The sequence below is a fragment of the Orbicella franksi genome, chromosome 8, assembly GCF_964199315.1.
Source record: "Orbicella franksi chromosome 8, jaOrbFran1.1, whole genome shotgun sequence".
NCBI classification, from domain to species: Eukaryota; Metazoa; Cnidaria; class Anthozoa; order Scleractinia; family Merulinidae; genus Orbicella; species Orbicella franksi.
The window spans coordinates 1,037,098-1,059,767 of record NC_138152.1 but is presented as its reverse complement, the minus strand read 5'-3'; the positions used below and the strand labels follow the sequence as shown (position 1 = coordinate 1,059,767).

Here is a 22,670-nt window from a genome sequence, read left to right as displayed (position 1 = left end):
GTATTACATGGTGGGATGTGTGCACGATCCTATTGACCGGCGCCCTCTTTTTCTTCTTCAGGATAATAATCAAGAAAAGATTTTACATGGTTGACTCTGTTCAGTGCCTGTTCATATCTGTTTCCCAGGAAGACGGGTTCGTAACAGTCGGTTACCACATTGTGGTACATGCCATAGATGACCTTGCAACAGGTTGCATAGACCCACCCTAGTCCCCAGGCTTCTCTCAGCGGTCCCGAGACTGCGCGTACGAATTTGTCATGGGTCCCTTTTCTACTCAATTCTAGTATCGGTTGGCGGCAGCATGGTCTTGTTTGCTTGCATACGTAACAATGGGTGGGTTCCATGTCTAAAATTGAAATAGTTGACAGTAAGTGTTGTGGACCCAGTCTACATGAGTCACTAAGTCATTGATATCGTCCTCGTCAGAGACCCCCAGCATCTCTTCCAGGAACAAAAGATCTAGTTGGTCCAGGGCCGCCCCGATGATGTCTAAAAATTCCCTGTTTAAGGGGGTCTCTTCGTCCTTCAACCGCTCTCGCACTCTCTTTCTCATGGTGGTCAACTCGGTATTACATCTCTCTAATACTTCTATACTCACTTGGTACTTTGAGAAGCCACAGCAACACCCACAGTCTTCTGTAATAGGCACTCGTACAAGTTTTTCTTCGCTGAAACTCAGAGTGAAAGTGAATGGTCCGACTCACTTGTTTTATACACACGGTGCAACTTGGTCCAGTCTCCGACCGTGAGTGGGCGTGGTAGGGGGATACCTTCCTATCCCCTGGGTCTGTTGGAACACGTGACTTCGTCTCGATCTGTGATTGGCTGAACGGATCTGCATAAAGCGAATCAGCATCGTCCGCTCTTCACTCTGAGTTTTTAACTTGTATTGAGCGCTATCATGGCCCTTAGAGAGATTGGTCTGCAAAACCATGTACCGAGAAAGCCTGAGACTACCTATGAAGAAGCGATTGACCGAATGGACGAGGCCTGGACCCGATTTTACAAGGCCATGAATTTCCCCATCCGGGATTTGTTGGCGGGTCGCCGTTGGTTGACAAGGTTTAAGGATTCAAGCCAGCTGGAGGTGATGTTGCACCAGATCTTGTTCTTTATGGACGAACAGAGAGAGAATTGGACCCGTACCCAGCGCAAGTACCGTAGCATCGAGAAGTGTTTTGGCAGAACGTTGTTTAATGCAATCCTGGCTATATGTAGGAACCTTGTATGGGACGTGAAAGTGAAGCTGCCCGTGGACAGGATCACGTTTCATAGACTTATGCTATGCTACAATTTCGAGCCGTTCCAGTCCACGTGGACTCAGAGGCAAAAGAACACTTGTAGACGTTATGTCAATGTCATCAACTTTTATTACAGTACTTTCAACCAATGTAATCAGAACACAATGCCATCGATGATCGATGCGGAAGATAGGTTACCAAATGTGAAATAAAAAAATCAGAGTGTGTTTTTTTACAAAAAACTGTGTCTGTGTGTCTCTTTTCTTAGTTTGGGTTCTGTCCATTGATCAGTATGGCTTCGGCGACTCCTCGTGGGTATTCGTTGATCCATTGAAAGAACTTGCAGGTATGCTTGGGACACTTGAGATAGAGCCTGTCTGGGTTGGACTGGGAGTGGGAGGTAGCTAAGACCAGGGACTTGTTGCATAGACATCGGAAACGAGATGGGTCAATGTTCCTGTAGCAGGGGTGGGTCTGTTCTTCGACACGTTTCAGGTAGGCGCTCACCTCGTTCGCGCCACAGGTCACATAACACTTGGTGTAGAATCTGGAAGAGGGGCATCGGTAATACTCCCACCAGGTGTCACCTTCGGGTGTTTTCACACTCCCGAATTCCATGGGTACCATGCAACGTGGGCAGGTGTGATCTTGTGTTTTCAGTTGGTTCAGGAACTGATCGGGGTCGAATTCCTGCAACACTTGTACCTCGGTGAATTCTCCTTTGTCGTCCACTTCAGGTGGTAATTCTACAGAGTATGGTGACGGGGAATCAAGTCACGGACATGTTGAAACAGGTTCGTTACGATCCGGACGTGGTCGACCTTCAACCGAGACACATCCTATATCTACCGATGCGCACGACCTTTTTGGACATTGTCGAGACGCAGGTGTCTGAGAACGACGGACAACTGGTGGACTTTGCGTCGGGTGTGACCACGATCACGTTGCATTTCAAAAAAGGATGAGTGATTTTTACGTCAGCTTACCCAGTCACAGCAGTAAGAGCGAGTTCCCAGAGAACAAGGCAAACCATTTCAAGATCAGGTTACCCCGCCCCATACGCCTGAATGGAAGCGGAGGATGGAAAGTGGGAATGAGTAGCATCGCCATGCCAGATGCTCACGTGACGCTGCCTACCTTCACCGCTTCTGAGGATAAAGTCATCTTGTCCTTTTCCGCATGGAGACGCATAGATTCGAGTAGCTACTACATGTATGGAGAAGCTTACTTCGACACGGATGACCTCAAAGAGGTGTTCCACAATGTGGACGGTGTTGGACTCATGAAATCCATGATCGCCTATTTCGATCGACAACGCGTCTTCAAAAACTCTGGACCCAAATTTGGAGCCAAATATGTCACAGATGATGGTAAAAGAACCTACGTCTTGTTAAGGTGGGAAGGTGAAGACCTGGTCACGGACAACAAAAACATCTTACGTCCGATCGTGCATTACCCTGCATTACACGTCAATGTTGAACTGGCTTGTAAAATGGGATGGCTCAAAATGAACGGCAGTGGTTACGAACTGGGACCTAACTTGCAGATCGAATTTTTTGACGATGTCATTCCGGACATTAGCGTCGTCGGGGATGTACATGACGCTGACAGAACACCTGTCTTTTGGACTGTCGCCACAGATAAAGGAGGAAATGGAGATTTTTTAAGACTCAGCATCTATTGCAATTGGCGTTTTCTGAACCTGAACAAGGCTTTCGAGGTGGTGGTGGGAAACAGTTCGCGTTCCTTGTTTGTCTACTCCGACGTGGGTGGAAGTAGCGTGGTGGGAAATCAAGTCACGGATTTACTGAGAGAGGTCAACTTGATTCGAAGAGGTGCGGGTGTCCAGTATTTCGAGCCTTACCACATTCAATATATTCCCGTGCGCAAAGACGTCATTGACATAATAGAGGTGCAAGTGGCTGAGACAACTGGAGAACTGGTGAGTTTTGGAGACGGAAATACGATTGTGACGTTACACTTTAAGAAAGAATGATCAGTGGAACGCTGGTACGATTTCATCCCGACAAAATGAAGCAATCTGGAGATGGATTCGGCATGGCTTGGAGAGGTGTCAAGAAACGAGGTCCCGGCGTTCTCCGAGACTTTATCACCGAGGCGGCCACGGAAGGTCTGAAAGGTTTAAATTCGGGTGGCAAGGGAGGAAAGCCCAATTGGAGAGGTGGACTTGCTGGGGTCAAGAGAGGAGCGAGCCGAGCCGTGAAACATAAAGCGACGCAAGAGATAAAACGGGCGTTGACGAAAAAAGTGAGAAAAGACCTATTTGGAGTATGAATCCCATTTACTCGAGGCACGTGAGACTTATCCGAATACGACGAACGTATAAAGGTGGATCGATCTTCCAATCACGATCAAAACGCCCAAACTATCGTTGGGTGCAGTCAGCCCTGAGAAGGAGACGAAGACGACGTAGACGATGACGGACCTCGTGGCTCATGCCCGGTTGGCGGGGGTTTGTAACCCTCGCCTGAACATGTACAGTACCCCTCCCACAGATGTCAGCATGTCGTCTCGACGTTCGGTGAGAATCAACCCGTTCAATACGGGGATCAATCCAGTGACCTTCCAAGTCGATCCTCAAGAAGACTTCATCGACTTGAACGAGAGTTTCTTCGAGGTGGAATTGACGGTCAAGAAAACTGGCAACACGAATCTGCTGACCGCGGATATCATGGGATTCGCCAACAATCTGGCCCACACCCTCTTCAAACAGATCAATGTGAGATTGAATGGCACTCTCATCAGCCCCCAGACGGATACTTACCACCTCAAAGCCTACATCGAGACACTGTTAAACCATGACCGAGACGATGGTGAATCGATCCTGACACCCAGTGGCTGGTACAACTGTCTCGGTGTACCCGACGACGGAGATGCCGATGAATTGACTGCCAATAAGCTGGATACGACTCACGACGATTACAAAGCTTTACCCCCAGATCTCAAGAACCTAGTACAGGGTCGACTCCAGTTTCTAGATGGAAAAGCCATGACCTTGAGGTTTAAACCTTTCCTGGAAGTGTTTCATCTCAGCAAGTTACTGTTACCTGGCGCGCAGATCCAGATTGACATGTACTTCAATACCCCAGCCATGTGGACCATCCGATGGGCCGGTGTCGATACTCTCAGACTGACTGAAGCTGACGTGAAAGTGAGATTGTTCCTGTCTCAAGTGAGAGTGACTCCCTCGGTGTACCGAGAGATCATGACCAGCCTGAAAGGTGGAAGAGTGGCCACTTACCCTACGGTGAGAGGGGAAATTCGCACTTACTCGCATCCCAACGACAATCGTCACTTTGAGTGCAGCAATCCTTTCCACAATAAGCTGCCTAATCGGCTGGTGGTGTTGTTGTTGAAACAAGCTGCCTTCAACGGAACCATCACAGAGAGTCCGTTCAATTTTGGAAAATTCAATCTCGCTTCCATCAAACAATTGGTGAGAGGTGAAGAGTACCCCTACGAGACCTTGGAACTCATATACGATGGGGACAGTAAAGATCAGAGAGGCTACTACAGATTCCTCCAAGCCTCAGGAGCTTTGTGCAGGGGAAAAGGAAACATGGTCAGAAAAGTGGATTGGGGGAACGGCAAGAGATGCAACATGTTCATATTTGACACCACGGCCAATGGATGTTTGGACAGTCCAGTGTTGAACCCCAAGCAAGAAGGTGAACTGCATCTGGTGATCAATTTTGGAGGTAACCCTGGAGAAAACCTGACTATCTTGTTGTACGGCGAATTCGAAAACTTGCTGGAGATCAACGAGAACCGAGTCGTCATCGACGTGTACCAATGAGAAGAAAAAATGGAGAAAGTAGCCTTGAATAATATACAATTGGATCATTTGGCACGGACGAATCCGTCACTTCGCTGTGTATTTTACGGCACGGTACCTTGCGATCGACTTCCCAGGACACTCCCCCAAGAAGGACCGACCGCTTACATCGTGAACACGGACCCTCACGATAAACCGGAGGTGCATTGGATCGCTTTGTGGGCCGACAAGAACAAGTGCGAGATACTGGACAGTTACGGTCTAGCGTTGGACGCGTACGGAACCGCCGAACCGATCCAAGAATGGTTGGACCGTCATTTCAAGTACCAGATTCACAACAGCAGGAGTCTACAGTCACTGTTCAGTCAGAGTTGCGGCGGATACGCCCTGATGTTCCTTATCGACCGAGCCGAAGGTCGTGACATGAACGATTTCTTGAATCGTTTTAAGAAAAACAAGTTTGTGGAGAACGATCGTAAAGTAGGACACATGTTAGAACGTTTGATCGTGGACGAGTTGGCCTGGTGCAAGATTTGTAAAACCCCGTGTCACCAGGACACGTGCAGTTCCTCCAGAGGAGTGCGTCATTTGTTATAAAGTAAGCTGTTCAAATAAAAAAGTGTTCATTTTTGAGAGAAAAGGATGTTGCGTGGTGAGGTTACATGGTTCCCCCGATTCCTAGAACTGTGTCAAGAAGAGTATCTGCTCTTGTCCTCGGATGATCCTCGTACGCAGGTCCTGGATCGCATTTTGGATTGCGACAGTTATCGTCGAGTCCGATTCATACTGGACCAGGAAAAAGATCATTGGCTTCGATACGTCCTGTTCCACTTGTGTACGAGAGCCAGACTTCAAATGGACGCTTGCAGAGATAACAAGTGTTACCCGCACTGGCAATAAGTTCTTACACCATCACTTTGCGAACGCATAAAAAGGTGCGGTTTAAACCAAAATTGTTCATTATGGAGTTCCCTACAAAACAAGACACTTCATGGATCTTCAGTTTCGAGGGCATAGACATTTGGACGACGTCATAGCCAGGTTAGAAAAACGCTACGGAACATCTGGTAAAAAAACGCCTCAACCCAGTGCAGCTCATTTCAAGAAAAACCAACCACCAGCAATAAGAAGAATCGCTCTTCAACCGGCTCCAATGGCTGTCCTTGACACCGGTGAATTACCAGCTACTGTGACCACTCGCAGGAAACGCAAGAGAGCGCCCACCATGCCGGGGCTTTCCGAGAAAGAAGATAGGAAAAGAAGAATCAGAAAGAGGCATTGGTACGAAGACAAGTTCGGAGATTTGAGTAAATTCGCGAAGAAACCTGGAAAAAGGAGATCGACGCTTGCCAAGAGAGCACGTCCCAAGAGAGCCACGGCCAAGAGAGCCATGACCAAGATCAAGAGGGGAAAAGTGTGGTACGCCAGGAAATACCAAGTGGGAAAATTCGCGAAACGCCAGAGAGCGCCCGCCAAGAAAAAACCCATCTGTTTCAATCGTAGGGTCACCCTCTTGAGTCTGATGAAACGCATCCCTGGTGTCAAGACACCATTGGCCAAGTTGTTTGGATAAAAAACGGAGCGTCTCGAGACCCTTGATCATTTCAAGATCATGGAACGACGCAAAGCGTTTCAATTTCACACTCCGTCGAGTTTGTTGATAGCGGGTCCGTCGGGGTGCGGCAAGACGGTGTTCACCACCAAACTGCTCTTGGAGAACGGCGACTTGTTCCAACAAAAACCTAAGAGTATTCATTACTGCTACAGATCGTGGCAAGACGGTTTCCAAAAGCTCAAGAAGGCTGGGGTCAAGTTTTACAAAGGCATCCCCGAAAGCGAAGAGTTACCCCGATGGTTTCCTGGAGGGGGTGTGTTGGTATTGGACGATCTCATGGACGAGGGTGGTAACGACAAGCACGTGTTGGATCTCTTCACCAAACATTCACATCATCGGAACATTACGGTGATTTACTTGTGTCAGGATCTATTCCCTAACGGAAAATTCGCCAAGACCATTTCCCGAAACGCTCATTACATCGCGGCCTTCAAGAACCCTCGGGATCAGTTGGAGATACGAAATCTACTACTGCAATCGTTTCCCACACAATGGCAGGAGGTGTTGGACACGTTTCGAAAGGTCACCGATCGACCTTACGGTTACATGCTATTGGATCTTCATCCAGCCAGTCAGGACGATCAACGTGTCCGTAGCAATGTGCTAAAAGACGAAGGATTCGTACGATGCCATTAGTTTGCGACACCGTCATGTTGAGGAGCGAAGCCGAGTGGTTCCCTACGTTTATTCTACGTTGCATAGCCATGCTAAGGCGCATGTATTCCTTTAAGTGGATTACGAGACGGTGAAACAAATCTGTCTCTGTTCGAGTTATCATCAAGTGAGGTCACTCGTGAAAGCATATAACGACGAGGATTTTGAGAATTTGATTCATAACGAAAGAGTGATCGCTGAGAAGATAGCAAGAAAACAGGAGAGATGAGTTCTTATGGTAGTGACGATTTCAACCTCTCGGCTCTGAACGATTATTCGCCTTGGGGGTCACCGGTTCGAACGAGTACTCCGATTCCGCCTGTGGCGGGTGTGGGTGTGAGCCTGAACACTCCTTCACCGTGGTCGTCACTGGCGACACCGCCCCTGCCAAGGGTCTCGCCCGTCGGGGTAGGCACCACTGGCGCGGGTGCGCCACAGACCAACGTCATGGCGGGTGTCGGCAGCGCCGGATCTGGGTCATCGCGCTCCAACGTTACAGCGGGTGTCGGTGAACCCCGAGTGACAGACGCCACACCTTTGGCACGAGCCGTTCGAGGAGGGAAACGACCGAGACGTGTCCCACGTCAAAATACGCCGACGTCCCCCAGTGATGCAGGGAGCCGCAGAAGAAGTAGCGCTAGTGGTAGCGGTGGTGGAAGACGCAGAGGTAGAGGCGGAGGCGGAGGCAGAGGTGGAAGTGGTAGTGACTCCACACCGCCTTCGTCGATTAGATCGGGTCGAGGAGGAAGAAGGAGGCGAGGAGACCATGTTCTCGACCAGGCCCAGATGCAGCAACAATTGGAAGAGATTTTGCGCCAACAACAACAGACGGCCGCAGGTCGTCGCATTGTGGGCATCACAACCACGAACACGATCACGACCACCTATAAAAACGGAGAACGCCCTACCGTCACGCGCAATTCGACCAGTGTACGTAACTGAGAACAACAATGAGAAGATGCCGTCGCCGACAGAAAAGGAGAAAGCAATGGGGCGGTGCTCTTGCGAATGCCTTGTCTGCGATGTTACCCATAGGCAAAGGGGCTGCCTTGGGATTGGCCAGAGCGTTGGATGGACACGCCGTGAAAACAGGAATCCGAGCTGGAACCTCCTCTGCCATTGGCGCGGCAGGGGTTGGCGTGGGTCACGGGGTCCGAAGACTTGTGAGACGAAAGAAAAGACGACCACCTCCCCGATAAAAAACCATTCGAATCAAGATGTTGAGGAGTGAAGTCGAGTGGTTCCCCTACTTCCTGCATCTATGCCGATGCTCTCGCTCCTACTGGGACACGACCAGCATGGATCACGTAGACATGAAACGTATCGCGGACGAGTGGGATAGTTACAGACAAGTCCGGGACATCCTGAACCAGTCCGTGGAAACCGCCTTCAAGGACGAGATCTGGGAGTACGAGCAACAAGCTAAAAGGATCGAACGTCCCGATAGAAAGTCAGACTACGTTTGGCACTAGTTAGAAAAGAGTCATGAGTACTTCTGTATGTTTATTGGATGAACCTTTCAACACCGTGGTGGATTTGGATTCCCTGAAACGTTTGGACGGTTTCTATGCTTTCTACCACAAGTATTGGTGGTGTCGAAGGCAGATGTTCGGTTACTACAAATTGTGTAACGCCATTCTCAACGGACTGGCCTTACTGACTGTGGCCATGAGTATCGTCTTGGGATCCGTGTGGAAAGACGGGTACACGGTGGTAGGATTGACGGCTTTCGCCACCTTACTGAAAGGATGGAACGATTTCAAGAAGTATTCGTTCAAGATGGACATGGCCCAATTCACTTACACGACGTACGAAAAGACGCTGACAGAACTCAGGAACTACGCTCTCAGTGGAGTGGAGGAATTGGATGGGTTTTTGACCAAGATGCAAACGTTGGACGATGTGGTGACGGATTTCACACCTCCCACGTACGACCGATACGTTCGAGACTACGAAATACGATTTCATCACGTGCCGCTATAAAAAATGACATCACGGGAAGAGTCTTCATTCATAACCAACATGCCCAAGAGGTCAAGGAGAAAGAAAGCGTCTTCGAGAAGACATAGAACCACAACCACTAAAAGAAGACGGTACCAAAGGGGAGAAGGGGCTGTCAGTGTGGTGGGGGGTTTACCCAAGGCGGCTTGGAGTATCACCAAAGGCATCGGAAGCCTGAGAGCCAAACAAGAACGGGCGCATACCAAAAGGATGTTGGAACGGATGAGACGAGGCGAAAAGTGGGTTAGCGGTGGCGAATCGTTCCGATGCTCCATCATGTGAAATAAAAGGACGAAGATTGGCGTCATCCACCTCACTCGTCACCATGCGAGCACGGAGGAAGAGGAGACGAAGAAGGATACAGAGAGGTGGAATGGTTGGATACGTGTATCATAAAGGTCTCAGCAAAGGTCTGAGAGGTCTATCAAAATCCAAGAGAGTCGAACGAGCCTCGAACAAAATTTCTCCGAAGCTCAATTTACCTCAGATTTTCAAAATGCTAGGTAAAAGTTAGATGTGACACCAATCCACTCGTACGCATAAGTCCACGATGAAGCGGTTACGACGACAACGGCAGTTCTTGACGCACGTCCTGAAAGAAGCCAATCAGAGAAAACGTCAACGGCTGTTGCAATTCGCCGACAAAGATCAGATCAACGCCATCAGCGAGATGGTTCTCAATTTGCTGAAAAAGAGGATCCCCATCAACGCAACGACTTATGGGAAACTGAAAAGACATAAAAAGGTTTTGCGTGAAGTGGGTAAACGTAGAAACTCCCTCAAGCGTCGAAAAGAACATCTCCTGAGCCAAAACGGAGCGGGGTTCTGGAGCGGATTACACGGTTGTTTCAAAGCATGTTGTGTACGGTGAAAGGACGTAGCGAAGACGGTTACCCGCTGGAGGGGATCGACGTCATACCCAATTTCCCACCGAGAGAAGAAAGAAACCAAGAAGAGTCCAATACCATTCCTAAACTCGTGCAGTTGTTGCAAGACGCCAATCGTCGCGAAGCCCGATGGAAAGACTCGTACGATTACTTGAACAAGAGGTACAACGACCTGTATCAAGAGTACATGGCTTTAAAGTTCTGTGACTTCTGTCAAACCTGTCAAACGAAACGAGATACCACACCGCCTGGTGGGTGCATCGAGTTGTGCAGGGGGTGCGGTAAAGGCAAGCAAACCGTTCAAAGTCTTAAACTCGAGTTGGAAAAGAAAGACGAATCCATACGGTACTGGCAAGACTGTTACGAGACGACCTTGAGAAAATTGTCCGAGTTTCCTGACACGACCCTGAGTCAGGTGTGAACGAAGTCATGATGGTACCCGTTCAAGAATTCAACCGATTGCAAGATTATTACTAGGGTAAGATTACCCAGAGCGCCTTGTTGAACAAAGCGGGACGTCTGGCTGCAGAAGAACATCTCATCTTGAACGACAAACATATCCCCGACAGCATGGCCGTCAAGATGACCAAACCCATCGCCACCGAGGAAGGTAAACTGGTGAAACGCATACGGACGGGTAAAAGCAGTCCCATGTCGTACCAGGGAACGACGGAACCCGAAGGCATGGCCGATGCACCCGTAGAAAATCTGTTGAAACAGATCCTCAAGGGAGTCAACCAACCACCAGCCCCAGTGATCATCCCACCACAACCACTTTCCACGACAGGACTGAAAAAGGAGCTGAAAACTCCCAAACCATCCACGTCAGGTTTTAAAAAGGAGTGGAAAACTACCAAACCTACCATTCCACCCAAACCAGTCACGTTAGGTAAAACTCCCATATCATCCAAGAAAGTTAAAAAAGCACCCATATCCGAAAGAGCCAGAGGTGTACTGAAATCACTCGGTATTGACTACGACGATGGTGGTTACAGTCCCAAAGGCAAGGCAAAGACGTACAAGAAGGCCAAACCGACAGCGGGAGAAAAGTTACAAGCAGGGTGGGAAGATTTCGAGCCCTGGAGAAAAGGACTGGCCTATGACTCGGATTAAGAAGAGGAAAAAAGCACCACCCCTGAGGAGAAGTACCCGGCGGCGTCGTCAACGAGGGTATGGGATCGACATCCAAAAATGGTTGGGCAAGACTGGGATCGAGTTTCATTGGCCCGGTTATCAGTACATGGGACCTGGTACCAAACTGAAGAAACGTCTAGCGCGAGGAGACCCGGGGATCAACCGTCTGGACCGACTGGCCAAACAACACGACATTGACTATTCCAGGGCCAAGAACTTACAGGACAAATGGAAAGCCGACACCAAGATGATCCAGGCCGTCGACAAATTACCCGGACGTAAAACCATGACAGAACGCATTGTTAAGAAAATCATGCAAACCAAGAAATGTTGGAAATTGTAAACTTTATTGTTGTTGTAATCATTAAAGAAAGTTACACTCTTTGTTGTTTTTCAAAGAGTCTCTTTGTTTTTTCTTCAAGTCTCACACACCATGCCATTGTGGTACAGAGTATCCGAGGCATTCGATGTCACAAACAGTCGTTCGATCCTTATTTGGTCCCCGAACGTCGACGAAGATATGAATAACAACCTAAACTTAATAGTGGAGGTGAAAGTGAACACTCTGAAAGGGGTGTTAAAATAAAACATGCGATACACCTCCATGCGTATATGATCGTACGAAATGACACTGAGGGGAAAGAACACGGTGCCGTGAATGTACATTGGAGTTCGTCCCTCCGTGGATCGCACAAAGTCCTCCATCTCGCGATAGTACTGGAACCACACTGTGACAGGAAGGGGATAAGGCAAATGATTCCACGAACGCGTCACGGAATTGTGCGTCTCGAAGGGTCTTCCAATGTCTCTGAGATTTCCAAGGGCATCGTGAATCAATCTGCGTTGAATGTCCACTGCGAAATGAAAAACTAAAAAAACAGCGTCAGGTCCATAGTCCGTCCTCATGGTAAAGCGAGGGACCTCCAGGAAAAGGTAGTAGACAGAGCTGTTGAATCGCAATATCCCTTTGTCCCTCCATGCGTCTAAAGAACAGTCTGAACCTTTGAATTCGGATCAAGTTATATGTATAATAAGGGGTGTTGTAAATGAACAGACGGTACAAAATAGCTCGGACCTCTCGGGTCGGTTCTACGGGGAGACGCACACTACCATGAATGTACAGGTCTCGATCCCGATACAGAGTCACGAAATTTCTGAGAAAGGTATAATAACGTCGCCAAACTTGAGGGTCCAAGTCACACGGCAATTCATCCCAATGGTACGATCCCTCGTGATGGCAGTGATTAGGTCTATCCTCACTACGATATAGCTCCAACTCTCGATCCAATCTAACTAAACCATCATCCGCACCTGACTGTAACGGGGTCTCATCATTATCATCTTCCTCGAGTTCCTCGTCGGTTTCCAACACGACCTCAGACTGAATATCGTCGATCACGCGTCGGCAGTTGCCGCAGGTCAGAACCCATCTCTCCATCTCCTGGTAGCAACGCCGATGCATGAACACACCGCAGCAAGGAGTACGCCGGCACGATGCCAGAGAATCAACGTGAATATCTCTCTGACAAATGAAACACAGTTGTTGAATCGGTGTTTCTTCGGGTATCTGATCCCGAAGGCGACGACTACGTCTCGGTGGTTCATCATCGTGTGATCGTGCACGACGACGATGACGTACTTGTCTTGGTGATTCTTCGGGGGACCGACTTCGAGGTCGGCGGCCGCTGCGCCCAGGTTCAGTCGACATGCCCGAAAAAGAAAAAACTGAAAAAACGCCAAATTCGCGCACCTCGATTTATGTCAATCATGCACCAATCAAACGAAAAAAGCCGACATCACGTGTTACCATAGACCCAGGGGATAGGGGGTATCCCCCTACCACGCCCACTCACGGTCGGAGACTGGACCCAGGTCGAGTGCAACCTGGGATCCAGTTTTACCGTAAGTATAAAAAGATCGGCTCGAACCGTTCACGGCACTCTGAGTTTTTGACTTGTATCGAGCGCTGAAAATCATGGCACAGGAGCTGACCGACGAGGAGATGAACCAACAGATGGATCAACATGAAGCAGTGAGTATAACGTGCACCCTATGCGACAAGGTCATCCTTAAGACCGAAACCTGCGCTCGTACCAAGTGCTGTCGTTACCACGTGCATTACGATTGCTACACTCAGGCACTCGATGATCAGATGAACAAGGGGGTGATCAAAGAGAAGTTGTACTGTCAGATCTGTCACACGTTGTGTTTCCTAACTGAGTTCGTATCCACCTTGGACTGACGACATCTTTTTTGTCACGCCTTCGTTCATAGAGTTACTGGGATTGTCTCCCCACTGAAATGCAGGCCTACATCCTTCACCTCAGAGAGGCCCAGTCTCTCGCCGAGATGCGTGAACGTGAAACGAGGAGAGAGCTTTGTAACAAGATACGAGCCTTCGCTAAGGTCCAAGCAGAATGGGGGCTAGGTGCAATCAAAGTAGTTCTAGAGACATGTCTGCTAGATTATTGTCCCAAAGGAAGAGTTCCAGGAATGGAAAATAAGCACATGGTCGTGTATGGATTCTTCACGGACGAACAAAACTTTAAGCGAGCAATATATTTAGGGTACGGGTTAAATCATGCCTATCTCAGAATACCGGACGTTAAGAGAATGTTATCCTCACCCCCCACAGAATAGCAGTTACTGGGATAGACTACCTCATGAACTACAGGACTACATAATGCGCCTGGCCAGGAATCAAATCCTACTCGAGCGTAGAAGAAACAAAAAGGTACGACGTCTTCTCAAGGAAATAGTAGCCTACGGCAAACTGAAAGAACAATGGGGCCTAGGACACATTAAGATTGTTCAATGTCGATGTAATTCACCATGTTGTATAAAAAAGAAGAAAGAAGACAGATTCACACATATAAGAATATACGGATGTTACATCGACATTGACGACAAACCTAAAAGTACGTATTTAGCTGAGTCTATAAAAGAGGCTAAGAGATGCGCCCCCATAGAAAAGACTTTCCTCTACCCTGATTACTCCACTAAGTACGCTCATAATAGGTGGTTAAGAAATCGTTCCCACTCTCTTACAGAGTCGATGGGATAGGCTACCAGAAGAACTAAAGTGTCACATACTTTGCCTGGCAACCTGGCAACACATATTCGACTGCAGGAACAATGAACTATTGAACAAACTTCACGAACAAATTATATATTACGATATACTGAAAAAACAATGGCGGTACGGTCACATAGAAATACGAACGAGTAAATGTAAAACGGTTCATGAAAGAGGCCCTTATCACACTGCTGTATATGGTCATTATGTCAACAAGCGTGACGAGAAAAAGAGAATCTATTTAGGATTTAGTTTTAATCACGCGTTAATCAATATACCTGACAAAAAATTGTTATTGTCAGATACTTTGCTTGGCACCCTGGCAGTAAAAAACAACCAATAAAAACGTGTTCATTGTTAAAATTAGATGTTTGTATCATTGTCTTCTCAGAACAGACGGACCCACGACAAAGCCTTCCTCTTCAATGACGATGACGACGACTGGATCTTTGATCCGGCTCTCGACCGAGTGATGATCCAAACTGGAGGTGGTAATACGAGACCACTCCTAGAATTCCAATTAAGACCCATAGGCGCTCGACGTAACTGGAGAAATGTCCTCAACAAACAACGATTCGAAGCCACGCTCAGACAACACAGAGATGTGACTCCCAGGGACAATCTAGGCCAAGAATTGACTCACGCCCTTCAACGATCCATCGAGCAACAAATCGCCCAGGATCCTACCCTGACACCCAACTCCACGGTCCATTTCACCATGCACTCCAGTGCCTTCACGCACGCCTTTCAATCCACCACCTTCACCGTGCGCGAATTCGAAGAAGGGAGTGAAAGACTAGACACTTATCTCCAGTCTCTCGCGGCCAAACTCAACTCCAACGAAGAATTCACCCCCGACGACACGTTTACCATGGAAACCACCTTCATACGCACCCCAGGTCGTGGGCGTGGGCACAGAAAACGATACAAACCGAGCTGTGCCGCCGTACGGGGAATCGTCAAACGGTCGCGCGTGACCATCCAAAACAAAGACAATCTATGCTGCGCTCGCGCTATCGTCACCATGAAAGCCCTGGTAGATGCGAACGGAAATTCCCGAGACCAAGATTACCACAATCTCAAACAGGGACGACCCGTCCAAGAGCGATTGGCCAAAGAACTCCACCGTCTAGCCCACGTCCCCGAAGGACCTTGCGGCATTCCTGAGTTGCAACAATTTCAGGCCGCGTTACCTGGGTACCAACTCAAAGTCCTTTCCATCGACCCACCTCACATGCTCATCTACGCGGGACCCGAACCCTCGGACAAGATCATTCGCCTCATCAAAGAAGACAGTCACTACGACGGATGCAACTCGTTCAGTGGGTTCCTAAGCAAATCCTACTTCTCCGACGAATGCAATCGAGGATACGATCACGACGACTTTCAACGTCATCCCTGCGACGGTAAATGGTGTCCTGCCTGCAAACAAAAGGACTGCCCCGATTTCATCGAAGCCAAACGACTCCTAGCACGAGGCAAGTTTCCAGCACCCACCTCGATCTGCCGATTGTGCCACAGAAAATTCTTCGGAGCCCAATGCTACAACTACCACCTGCAACGGCGGAGCTTGAACATCCCATCCATCTGCGACACTTACAAAAAGTGCCCAGACTGTTGCCACGTCTACGAACCAAAACACAGGACTGGACGAGGAGGTGACCATCGTGTCCCCGATCACACGTGCGGATGGGGCAAATGCCACATCTGCGAAAAAAAAGTCTGTCTGCCAACGCACCGATGTTACATCCAACGCATCCCCGAAGACGAAGACGAGCCCAAAAAGAAACGCGTGCCATGCGACGAAGTCAAAGGTCGACCCTTCGAAGAACCTGAACCCGCTGATCCAGACACGCGAGTCTTGGTGGACAGAGATCTGCCCCTTCAAGTGTACTGCGACTACGAAGCCATCACCGATGCCGAAGGGAATCAGACACCCATTCTTCTCTGCCTAGAAGACGATGAAGAGGATCAATTCTGCTCCTTCTACGGTCCCACCTGCACCGCTGACATGTTCGACCACCTCGAATCCCTCGCCGTCTACGTGGACGGAGACGATCGGGACGTCATCGTCCTCTTTCACAATCTCAAAGGCTACGACGGGATGTTCATCTTACAACACTGTTACGCCACGCATCGAGAAGTCACAGACCAAATCACCGTAGGCACCAAGATACTGTCCCTGAGATCCGACAGACTGACTTTCAAAGATTCCCTATGCTTTCTCCCGTTCCCACTGGCCGACTTTCCCGCCACCTTCAGAATCCACAAACTCTGCAAGGGATTCTTCCCGCACAAATTCAACACCCTAGAAAACCAAGAGTACGAAGGACCCATGCCGCCGCGAGACATGTACGATCCCGACGGCATGTCCGCCAAAAAGAAAGCCGAATTCGAACAGTGTTACCAAGAGAAAGTCAACGACAACTACCATTTCGTCATACGGCAAGAAATGGAAGCCTACTGCGAATCGGATGTCAAACTCCTCAAAGCAGGCTGTCAAAAGTTTCAACAAGAATTCAAATAAAAAGCCGACTTCGACCCCATGGAGAAATGCGTCACCATCGCCTCCGCCTGCAACCGATTCTGGCGCAAGAAACTCGTACCGCCCAACACCATCGCCTCCAGGCCACCTCGAGGATGGCACGGCGCCCGATCCAATCAGTCCGTCAAAGCCCTGAAATGGCTAGCCTGGCAAGAACACCTGTTACAACACACCGACCAAGGCGATCGTATACGCACCGTGCGAAACGGAGGTGAAGTCCGTCTAGCCAATCACCTCGTGGACGGATACGACCCAGACACTCGAACCGTCTACGAATTCCACGGATGTCTATGGCACAGATGTCCACGCTCCAGAAACACGACCTTCTCAGTCGCCAAGGCTACCAGCTCCACGTCAAGTGGGAATGCGAGTGGGACCTGGAGGTCAAAACCGACCCTGATCTCCGTCGGTTCCTAGACACGTTCGAAATCATGGAACCGCTTGAGCCACGAGAAGCCTTCTTCGGAGGGCGCACGAACGCCGTCAAACTGCATCACGTGACCAACGTGGCCCAAGGAGAAAAAACCAAGTACGTCGACATGACGTCGCTCTACCCATGGGCCAACAAGGAAGGCGAGTACCCCATAGGACACCCGCAAGTCATCGTCAACCCCGACGATCAAGACATCCACCACTACTTCGGTATGGCCAAAGTGGACATACTGCCGCCTCACGAACTATACCACTCCGTTCTACCTTTCAGGCACGGAGGTAAACTCACCTTCCCACTCTGCCAATCATGCGTGGAACACGAAATGACCAAACCCTTCCTAGAGAAATCGCATCGCTGCCCTCACTCGACCGAGCAACGCACGCTACGAGGGACCTGGTGCACACCCGAAATCCAGAAAGCCGTTGCCATTGGATACACGCTCAACAAGATACACGAACTACACCATTTCCCGCCGGAACAACGGCCTAAAGGACTCTTCGCCGATTACGTGAACACCTGGCTAAAAATCAAACAGGAATCCACTGGCTACCCTAACTGGTGTAACACCCCCGAAGACAAGGCACGGTACGTGCAACAATACCAACAGAAAGAAGGCATTGCTCTTGATCAAACCATGATCCAGAAAAATCCACGACGCAAAGCCACCGCCAAACTCATGCTCAACTCCTTCTGGGGCAAGTTCGGCGAAAACCTACACAGACCCACCACCCAAGTCGTCTACAACGCCGCGCAACTCTTTACCCTCATTTCCAACCCCTTCAACGACATACGACAAGTCAGAATCGCCAACGACGAAGCCCTAGAGGTCGTCCACGCCGAACTCAAAGACAATCAACCCGACAACGGACGAATCAACATCTTCGTCGCCGCTTTCACCACCTGCTGGGCGCGTCTCAAATTATACAGCTACCTGGACCAATTAAAGCAACAAGTTCTCTACTTTGACACTGACTCCGTCATCTACTCGCACAAACCAGGTCAAACCGACGTCACCCTAGGCGATTACCTGGGCGAGATGACCAACGAACTCGACGATGGCGATTTCATCACCGATTTCACTGCCGCTGGACCCAAAAATTACGGATACAGAACCCACCAAGGCAAAGTCTGCTGCAAAGTCAGAGGCTTCTCACTCAATGTACGAGGATCCAGGCAACTCAATTATGACGTCATGCGACAAAATCTACTCGACGAACTCACACAACCTCTCGAGGAACGACGCAACATCAACGTCGTCAACCCCAACTTCTTTTGGAGAAACCCAGCCACCAAACATCTCAGAGTCATCACACGGACTAAACGATACAGACTCGTCTTCGACAAACGCGTCGTAGACACAAACACTTTCATGTCATTTCCGTACGGATACACATCCATGTAATTTTTACTTCCTGTAATCAATAAAAATCAATTCTGAAACTCACTTCCTGTCTGTCGCCTTATTTCGGCATGCGCGAGCTCTGACGTCACGGGCGCCATGTTTGCTCCACCAAGGGGCCATCTTGGATTTTACAATTTAAGAGAATGTATGGGGAAAAACTGCTCACGTGGTATGATCCCTGGCTCCTGATTGGCTACGGCCCAAACGAGCACTATTGACTACTCAAGACCAACAACAAAATCTACGATATTTATTATTTAACAGTAGCAAACGTTTAGGTCTATCATACCTCTCTTTCAATTTCCCGTTTCTCTCGTTGCTCACGTTCCAACGTGTACATCTTTTTGAATGGTGTGAGTTTGCACACTCTTTCTTTTAATCTGCAATGCCATATAGCCATACTCCTCCAACTCATCAAGTGGCGAGTGTTAGCCAAGATTTTAGACATGGATAGCAGGAATGATCAACCACCCATGACTTGGTATTAGGTAGAGGTTACTTAAGGGACTACTCATGTTTACAGAGGAGTTGGTTTGTGGACTTTCTTTGCTAAAAACAGGGTCCTCTGTCACACTTTACTGAAATGATCTTGTCCTAGTGTTTAGGAACCTCCGACGTGTTACAACAAGCAGTTGTGTTAGCTTACAATCCATTTATCTTCGCTTATGATCTGGTTAGAGAAATACTGAGATCCAAATCATGATTAACCATTCTGTGATTTAAAGAAACCAGTTTGACAAAGTTTTACAGAACCAGAGCTTTATATTGGATATATTGGCAACCATTACCTTTTAACAGTTTGTCTGGTTGTTTAAAATGGATAGATGTTTTGCATAAAGAAGCCTCTAGTTGTGTAATGAACAATGGCCATGCATCTTTCTTCCTTTGTTTACAACGCGGTGTTAGACAAGGCTGTCCTCTGTCTGGCTTGCTTTTTATAATTGGCATTAAACTTTTCATAAGAACTCTCAAAAGAGATCACTCAATTAAAAGAATTAATGTCGAACAAAAGAAATAAAAATTATGCAATATGCCGACGACACCACGGTCTTCCTAACGTTCAGGATTGAACGCAGTTACAAAAACTGCAAAATTTACTGTAATTTGCAAGACTACAACAAAAGCTTCGAAATTTAGTCAGTGGGTTGCAAGAAGACTCCTCCGAAGTGACAAAAATTGCAAAAATTAGAAAATTTACGAAAACTGCGAACTTAACTTTATTTTGCAAGACCATCGACAAATCAACAATATTTATTCAATGAGATTTTACTGTTACGCCAGTAAAATATAGTTAATGGAGCGTGACGTACGTTCTGAATGAGCCGTTTATGGCGGCATCACTTTCTATAGAGCTATTAAGCAGTTATATTCCAAAGGTCAACAAACTGTAAGCGTTATTGTAGCTAAACCTAAAACATTGTAGCTTTGTTATCTTCTGAACGTTATAACGTACCATAGCATTGGTGCAAAGCATTAAAGCACTATTCATGTTTAAGATGTTACACGTGTTAGGGTAAGCTGTTCGGTAGTACAGCCTTTTCTACTGGCTTACAAGCAGACGAACGTCTCCGTATAAAAGCTCGGAAAACTGTTCGGAGTCCATTCTGAGTTCGTCTAAGCAACGTAGCTATTACTTATTGTAAATCTATCGTTTAATTTTCCCTCCCTCCCTCCCTTTGGAGACGAGGTTGGTCATGTCTTCCTGTATAATAAACAAGGGGTCACTCCTGTGTGGTGCGGTTAAGTCTGCGCAGCGACTTCCCCCAAGCTTGTTGTTTTTTCATCGCCTTTGAACATCGCTTGCTAACCGATACTCTTGTCCGATCCAGCACGTGCTGTCTGTCATTCAGCTCGTAGTGCTGGGGAGATAAGTGAGGTTGTTTTGTCACGCTATCGCCGGAAGTCGCATGGGCTAACCAAACGCAAGGCAGTGTTCCCCCATTAACGCCATCACGAGTTGTTTGTATTTGAGTAATAGCTCTGGTTCAATCGCAAGTCGCCACGGTTAACTTACTTTCGCTAGGAACAACGACATTAATTGGGTTGCAAGGAAGGCCTCACCCAAGTTACAAAAATTGTCAAAATTACGAAATTTTCGAAAACTGCAAAATTTACTGTATTTTGCAAGACCAACAACAAAATCTACGATATTTATTCACTGGGTTGCAAGGAAAGCCCCTCCAAAGTTACGAAAATTGCGAAAATTACAAAATTGACGAAAACGACGAAAATGTACTGTAATTCGCAAGACCATTGACAGAATCTACGAAATTTATTGAAAGGATTGCAAGGAAGGCTTCTGCAAAGTGACAAGAATTGCAAAAATTACAAAATTGACGAAAACTGCGAAATTTACTGAAATTCGCGAGACCACCGACAAACTATGAAATTTATTCAAAGGGTTGCAACAAAGGCCCGTTTAAAGTTACGACAATTGCGAAAATTACAAAATTTACAATAACTGCAAAATTTACGATAATTCGGCTGTCCATCCACGAAATGCACAAAAGTCTTTGAAAGGGTTACATGGAAGTCCCCAACGCAATTTATGAAAATTACGAATTTTACGAAATTTCTTAAAACTGGAAAATTTACGATAATTCGCCAGCTGATCGATGGAACCTCAAAATTCATTAAAGGGTTTGAGGAAAGTCTTTAACGACATTTGCCAAAACTACGAATTTTATGAAATTTATGAAAACTGCGATATTTACGAGATTTTGGTAGCCCATTAGCGAAAGCTACGAAAATTATTCAAAGGGTCACATGAAAGTCCCCAATAAAAATTACCCAAAATGCGACATTTATGATACTTTGCAAAAGCATGGACTAAATCATGCATGCAAACAGAAAGCGAATGTTTACCCACCTGATGATATATGGTGCGTCAAAAATAAATTCAGCAGGGAGTGTCTCAAACACTAAGATTTAAGACTCCCTCCAAATCTCAAAAAAAGTGAAAATTCGACAAAAGACAACAGCCAATAAAAGTAATGACACTAATGGTCGCCGCCGAGGGCACACAGCTGAGGGTAAATAAAGGTGATTTTATTTACTTATTTATTTACTCCACACTCTGTATTCCATGATCTATTCTACAGACTGCAACAGCAGGTGCTTAAATTTGAGCTGTTAATTGAGAGCATTGTTACCTTCCTTCAATTGTTTGGAGTCCTGTATAAATCTTTTCAGTTCTTCATTCTCCTGAATCACCTATACAAAAATAGTAGGATTGATTGTTTACATATTACCTTCTTGAACATTCTATCACAGGTCTATCAAAACCTAACTATTGACTGAGTTTTAGGCTGGCGTCAATCATGATTATGACAATAACCAACCAACCTTGAAAAAAGAACGAATTCTACCAATTACAGCCCACAGATGTGACCTTTTGAATTTCTGTTTCCTGACAGGTCTGCTAAGATGATCGACCGAAACCAGGCATAAAACCATTGAGTTCGCCTGTAACTGAAAGGCGCAGTAGTTAACAATGCTAGGTGAAAGATGGTGGAATTCAGAGCTACGTCATGTAAGATAGAGAAGATATTAGCGCCGTCGCCTCTATGTTAATATTTTACAAAATCTGACAGTCACCATTTACCTAGTCGATAATCTTTTAGCCAAGCAGCAATATAATGTTTTGCATTTAAAACATAAAAGGAGAAACGTAACTCCCAAACTTACAGCGAATAACTGGTTGTCCCTGCTTTCCAGCTGTTTTTTTTGTCGTTCGACCACAAGCTCTAAGTCCTCTTTTTGCCATGTTTTTGTTGCTGCCTCTCTTTCCAGTTTTTCTGCATGACGTTGGATTTGCTAAAGATAAAATGAATCACAGCACAGAGGTTAACGTCAGTTTATATGGCAAACATCCTCCCGCTAT

The 22,670-nt window shown here is 47.3% G+C and overlaps 2 protein-coding genes and 1 long non-coding RNA gene across 3 annotated transcripts in view; 2 read left to right on the top strand and 1 right to left on the bottom strand.

Annotated features, from left to right (window-relative positions):
- Positions 1 to 22,670, top strand: part of LOC145496263 (uncharacterized) — a 427,898-nt gene that overhangs the window by 126,399 nt on the left and 278,829 nt on the right. The gene's annotated exons all lie outside the window — the stretch shown is intronic.
- LOC145495049 (uncharacterized) lies at positions 8,787 to 9,633 on the top strand. The gene has a single exon (XM_081474626.1). It carries the CDS (start codon positions 8,795 to 8,797, stop codon positions 9,290 to 9,292), a length of 498 nt encoding a protein of 165 aa, XP_081330752.1. The 5' UTR covers positions 8,787 to 8,794; the 3' UTR covers positions 9,293 to 9,633.
- The window catches only part of LOC145496232 (uncharacterized), a 448,310-nt gene continuing 438,063 nt past the window's right edge, over positions 12,424 to 22,670 (bottom strand). The window contains exon 2 of the mRNA XM_081475917.1: positions 12,424 to 12,437. The gene's annotated coding sequence lies outside the window, so the exon portion shown is untranslated. The remainder of the gene's footprint in view (positions 12,438 to 22,670) is intronic.

Coding starts and splice junctions, on each gene's coding strand:
- LOC145495049 (XM_081474626.1), top strand. CDS start 8,795: ATGAGTACTTCTGTATGTTTATTGGATGAACCTTTCAACACCGTGGTG.